Source organism: Sitophilus oryzae, unplaced genomic scaffold, assembly GCF_002938485.1.
Source record: "Sitophilus oryzae breed Bouriz unplaced genomic scaffold, Soryzae_2.0 scaffold_974_pilon_pilon, whole genome shotgun sequence".
In the NCBI taxonomy this organism is placed as follows: Eukaryota; Metazoa; Arthropoda; class Insecta; order Coleoptera; family Curculionidae; genus Sitophilus; species Sitophilus oryzae.
Genome location: NW_022147610.1, coordinates 1 through 6,135, shown reverse-complemented (window position 1 = coordinate 6,135; position 6,135 = coordinate 1). Strand labels below are relative to the sequence as shown.

General features: G+C 35.9%; 1 protein-coding gene across 1 annotated transcript; it reads right to left on the bottom strand.

The window, feature by feature from the left end:
- Positions 1–12: 12 nt before the first annotated feature.
- LOC115891181 lies at positions 13–5,401 on the bottom strand. Its single transcript, XM_030911585.1, has 6 exons — positions 5,157–5,401; positions 5,021–5,074; positions 4,880–4,930; positions 4,744–4,827; positions 467–4,680; positions 13–397 (listed from the first exon to the last, which is right to left on the bottom strand). The coding sequence occupies exons 1-6, from the start codon at positions 5,399–5,401 to the stop codon at positions 306–308; spliced, it is 4,740 nt and encodes a 1,579-aa protein (XP_030767445.1). The 3' UTR covers positions 13–305.
- Between the last annotated feature and the right edge of the window lie 734 nt (positions 5,402–6,135).

Genomic DNA, 6,135 nt, shown 5'->3' with positions numbered 1-6,135 from the left:
GGTAAAGGAAGATAAAGGGTACCGAACATAAACGCGTTATGATGCACAAGCGGACGATATTTCCACCGACATACAGGCAGCGGATGATTGTTTTCGTAAATCTCAATAAAAATATTACCTTTCATCAAAATTTCAAACTTAAGGAAATGATTCTCGACAATCTATTCACAAAAAACATACATGGAAAACACGAGAGGTTGAATCATAATTTAATCAGTCGACTAAAATTTACTGTACGACTGTAAAATATTATATTATTGAGTAACTATGTAGATAAAAATATTAAACAAAAAATTCCAAAAAGTTTAATCATCATCTTCCTCATCACTGTCATTATCAGATACATCACTGTCTTCATCCTCTTGTGATAATTCATCTTCATCCGCCTCATCAGTGCCTAGAAAAATAAGTATTAAATATTAGAATGGCATGAAAAGCAGAAATTAATAATAATTTGAATAAGTACCTTCAGCATTTGTATCTTCTTGTGTGATCATTTCCACTGATGACGGTAGCTGATCGCCCTCGAACCATTTGCACACAAATTTTCCGTCTTCAAATTGCCAACCATACTCGAGTGGATCCAAATTTGGAGGCTCCTTTTTGAAGGCGTTTTTCCAAATATTGGAGATCAAGATGGTTCTACGAAGGTGTTGAGTTAGTTCCGATTGTGATGGCGGCAAAAGGGAACCATCAAAATTTTTATTGGGCAATTGCAATCTATTTTCCTCTTCACTGAATTTATAAATTTTCATGAACATTGCCACCCGACCGTCGTTCACTTTATCAATTGATTTGAATCCATACATAGCGCATACAAATTTTTCTATTGTAGCGAAAATTTCATCAGCGTTGTCAGTGTTCATATCATAAAAAGCTTTCAAAAACTCTGGACTTCTTTTCAAAATTGAAAATGGTCTTACTTTCCCTTTCTTGAAAAACGCGGGATTGTAGTCGCAGCCTGAAAAGGCGTGAAAAGATGGTAAAGCGCGACACACGTTCTTCCCCAGAGCTGAATATAATTGGTTAACATTTAAAAACCTCTCTCTATTTCCAGTGCCTAGTTTTATCCAAACTCTAACTTTATTCTTGAAATTGTGCATGTTACCAAGCACAATTATTGGGATATCCGAATCTGATGTTCTGACTACTACATTTTTGTCATCATCAAGCTGGCAAATATGGAAAACAATCTTAGTGTCTGCTTCTTCATGACCTGGACAGGCCAAACTCTGCAGAGTAGTTTTGCAAACTTTGTCATGGACAACGCTGTATTTGTGACATTCATCAGCACTGATGTACACTTCTTTGCTATTGATAAAAGATGCCATTTCGTCGTACCCCCAATGATTTGAGAAAAAGTTTATCAATTCTTCCTTGAAGTTTATGTTTCTCATTTCCCTGGTGAACTCCAAAGGACGTACTTGGTCTGGACCACGTATTTTGAATTGTTGCCCTCTGCTTGTTCCTCGACATTGGTGCGCTGAATCCTTGATGGACGGACTTGGATAGGAGTCAAATAGGACTATGATAGTCGACGCAGTATTGGAAGTAACCATCTGCAGGAACTTCTTCGAGACATTTCCAAAGGTACGTGGCACATCTTTCATAGCATTTAACAAAAAAAAGCCATCAAATATCATGACGTCACAATATGGTGGAGAATCACTTTGTATTTGTTTTTCTAATTCTTTCAGAAGGGTCGACTTGTCTGTTTTGCATAATGTACCGTCCACGTGGGAGAAACATAATGACATAGGTGTTAGCGGATGCGATAAAATTTTGTCAATATCCAGTTTCTTCTCAAGAGATATTCGCAGTAACTGCCCAAATAAGTCCCTCTCCATTCGTACTTCCACTAATTTGCCGGATATAGAACATTTTTTCTTCGGCACCACAGAACTGAAGTTAAGTATTTTGTTTTGTTTTATGGGCCGTTCAAATCTTGTCCTGTCTTCTGAGCATTCCTGTATAAACCTTTCTCGCTGCTCACTTCCAAGCTTTTCGACGTTGATTAGAAATTTGGCAACATCATTTTCAACTGCTCTACCCGTTGAAATATTATATAATAAGTCCTTATTTAAGTCGGTTGCGAAGGGGTTAACATTGTCTTTGATATTTTCAATTATTTCGTACAATGATTTCAAATTTTTCCTCATCAAACTTGCTCGCAAATCTTCAGTTATATCTTGATTTTTTTTCAAACCTGTTCGTTCATATGTGTAGGTGTTAACTGTACTATTTATAGTATGGCACAAGGCCCAACGTTGACGGGCTGAATATGAATTTGTTATATATGAGACTCCTGTCAATTTATTTCCTGCATCAGCATTAGACGTCTGCTCCATGGTGAGATCAGGTGGGATCCTTGAAAAAGATTTATTTGTTCTTCTAACACCAATTGACCCCTCCTCAAAGCTGGTTAGTAAACCCGGATGTGACTCCTCCACTTTCATTAATTTCTCATGATAATAGACCAGATAACGTGAATAATTCTGCTGGTTAAATGTGAAGAACATATTTGTAATACGTGGTAGTACCCACTTAAATGTACAGAAATCAGCCGTCCGTACACTCTGATCCAGAATCAAGTAATAATTTGCTAGTTTAACGTATAGCATGTAATACTGAGGGGTGAGTCCATATCGGCCTTCTAGTGTTTCTTCTGAGTACTTATCATATTTGGAAAATAGACTTATCAACTTTTCTTCCGTAATAGTTGGCCTGCTAGAAACTGTTGATCTAAAATTTAATAAAGCGTTCTTCTCTTCATCCGAAATTTCTATGTTTTGATCTTCTAGAAATCTTTCCATGTGCAATATTTGTATTGCGAGGGCCAAACGAGGATGCAGTCTTCTACATCTATTGTAATTTTTTGATGTCAAAAAACTACTGACGGATCCGCTTGCGATTGCATTTGAATTGACAAGAATGTTCGTCACTCCGCAGTCGTCGATAAACTTTCCCACCGCTTTCAGGTATGCCAGGTAAACATGAAATGTTCCTAGGTGGATGAATATTTTGTCAAATCTCGGTCTTTCAACATACTGAAGCTGGAAAGCGATTTTGGCAATAGCCAAATCGTAGGTGACTTCCATGTACTGTTGATTGCATTCAATGCGGGTTTGTTCACTTATATCAAGAGTTTTTAAAACGACAACAGGTTTTGTTGGAGACTCGTTAATTGTGGTTGTGTATGAAACCTTCTGCTGACTGCTTTTGTCATCGTACAACATACTGTAATATCCAATCCACATTGGCGTTTTGGGCAATTTCAGAAGATGAGACAGAATCCAGGTAAAACTAATATGTTTGAATGGTGTTAAGTCATGTTCATCATTGCTTATACGCAATGTACTGGCAACAGGCTCTAGTGATACTTCTAGCCGAGGCTTCTTTGCATACGATTCCAATTCAAAAGTTATCATATCAAAAGTGCGACGTCTCCTTTTCCTGTCGCCGTCATTTGTAAGTTGTTGATTTTCTTCCGCAGTAGCTGTAGTAACAATATTGGCACTTGAAGGAATATCTTGATATATGATTCCCACAGTATCATGAAGAGTGTCCTTACCGGTCAGCGTTTGAACAAACCGATCGAAGTTGTCGAATGCTAAACATGTACGTAAAGCAGGATTTCTCAAGATTCCTTCCGGACAAATTGTGCTTTTCTTAACGGCACAGTAAGTCGCTTCTGTGATTATTCCTGCTAACACATTGTCGCTGACGCAATGACCGTATCTGTTCACGATGTTCACAGCTTTCTGACTATTCGTAATACTCTTCAACGTTTGGGCCAACGTGATATGTTTAGAAGGTTTAATTCTTCCGTTAGAAGCGGCAAAAATAACGTCTTGTGCTAATGATTCACTGACTCGCCTTTTAGAAGCTATTTTTCGCCGAGTATTCATTGGCTCGAAAATTTTATCGAAAAAATCAATTAACCTTTCAGGTGTCTCACATTCACCAGCGATTATGTCTTCGGGACGGATGTCTGCAGGAAGCTTGTGCACTTTAACCGTACGTAAGATTGACTTGATTACTAGAGCCGCTTCATTTAAAATGTTGTCTTCTTGTAGTCTGTCAAAATCACTGTTCAAAAGGATTGATCCCAAAGGTTGAACCACTTCTTTTTCGTTGAAAACTTCAATCTCAATTTCATGACGAAATATTTCCAATAGCTTTGTCTTTAGGCGCCACGACTTTATCCTGATGGGAATTTCTTGATTATTTGCTTTTACATTTTCTTCATATAATATAACTAGGTATGAAAGTAAACAGCATTCCTTTTTGCAAACTATATGGTCCTTTACGTACTCCTGTACAGTCTTGAATGCTAACTTGTGCAGATCTCTGTTGTGATGCCATTCAGTTTTATTCTGCGTAGATCTTCTAGCAGAATCCGACTTCGTGCGGTATGCTAAATGACAGGCATTGTGGTATAAAAAATACCCTTCCGAAGCCGTAACTTTCTGAAGCCTATCAATTGTTAAAATGTCATTTTGTTCTCTTGCAATATCTAGAAGTTCATCAATAGTTTTCTTTGAGGTTCGCGTATGAAGAGATTGTTCATTGCCTCTATATTTTTTTCTTTTTTGGTTGCAAAAGAAGCAGGCACCGGAAGCAATTGATTCGTCTCTTTCTGGCTCGGCGATTACTCCCATAACTCCCTGATCGCTTAAACTGCAATAGTAATGGAAATTAGGTACAATAAAAATTTGAAAATAAACTCTAATTTTTTCTTACCATGATGATTCATCCAGCTCTACTTTTGAAGGTGACTGCTGCGTAGCTGCAGAATCCCCTAAATCTTCTTGTAATTCTAATAACCTGAAACATGTAAGTACGCTTAATTAAAAAAACAACAAAATATGTTACTTACCCTGATGAATCTTCAGCTTCTATATTTGAAGTAGAAGGAACTTCATAAACACTGAAATATTAAGAATTGGTTAAAATAATATAACTAAATAATTATTCAATGTAAATATGCGATGGTAGGTGCGGCGCGGCGTATACTTACATTGGTGAATCCTCTTCTTCAAGATTTGAACTAAACTGCGGACCTGCATCAACACTGAAATATCAAGATTTTGTTAAAATATACATACAATGATGAAATAATATCTACTACTCTACTTATAATTCATTTCACTTACTTGGCGTTTTTATCCAGCCCCTTTCTATATTTTGGAGGTAGAGCAGAAAAAACAGAGTAACAATGAGAATGATACCGTTGAAAGTCAACCACTTCCTTCGGTAAATTAACATCGTTCCATTTCAAAATATGCATTTGCCGAACGATCAAAATTTCCTGACATTTTTTCAATGATGTTTCCGTGAAGGATTTTAATTTATCCTTTTTCTTTAAACAAAATACACAAAACTTTTCGATTTCAGACATATCTAACCGGTAAATAATTCTGACGAGCCCGAAAACGTAAAAAAACCGTCTTTTTATTCGGAAGATGCCCGCAATCACTGACGGCGACGTGACGTCTGAGTTATTATTATTGGCAACGCCACCTGTAATAATAAATAAACATCAGATATGTTTCTTCAGATATTACGTAATGTCAAAAATGTATGAAATATTTTTGGAGATTTACTTGTGCAGGATTAATAAAATGATTAAATTTTATTATTTTTATTAATTTAACCATTTTTATTATTTTATTAATTTAACCATTAAAATGGTTAAATTCTAGTTTTTTAGGACTAGAGATTCGTGGGGATACAGTTTTGATTCTTCTTCTTTACAAAGGGAAATAGGAATAATTTTATTATATTTTTATTTATAGTTTTTATAAATGGATTAAATTAATTTCATCTGAATCACTCCAATCACTTAAATAAATATATACGATGCTACATAGTTACCCAATAATATAATATTTTACAGTTATTAAAATTTTAGTCGACTGATTCAATTATGATTCAACCTCTCGTGTTTTCCATGTATGTTTTTTGTGAATAGATTGTCGAGAATCATTTCCTTAAGTTTGAAATTTTGATGAAAGGTAATATTTTTATTGAGATTTACGAAAACAATCATCCGCTGCCTGTATGTCGGTGGAAATATCGTCCGCTTGTGCATCATAACGCGTTTATGTTCGGTACCCTTTATCTTCCTTTACC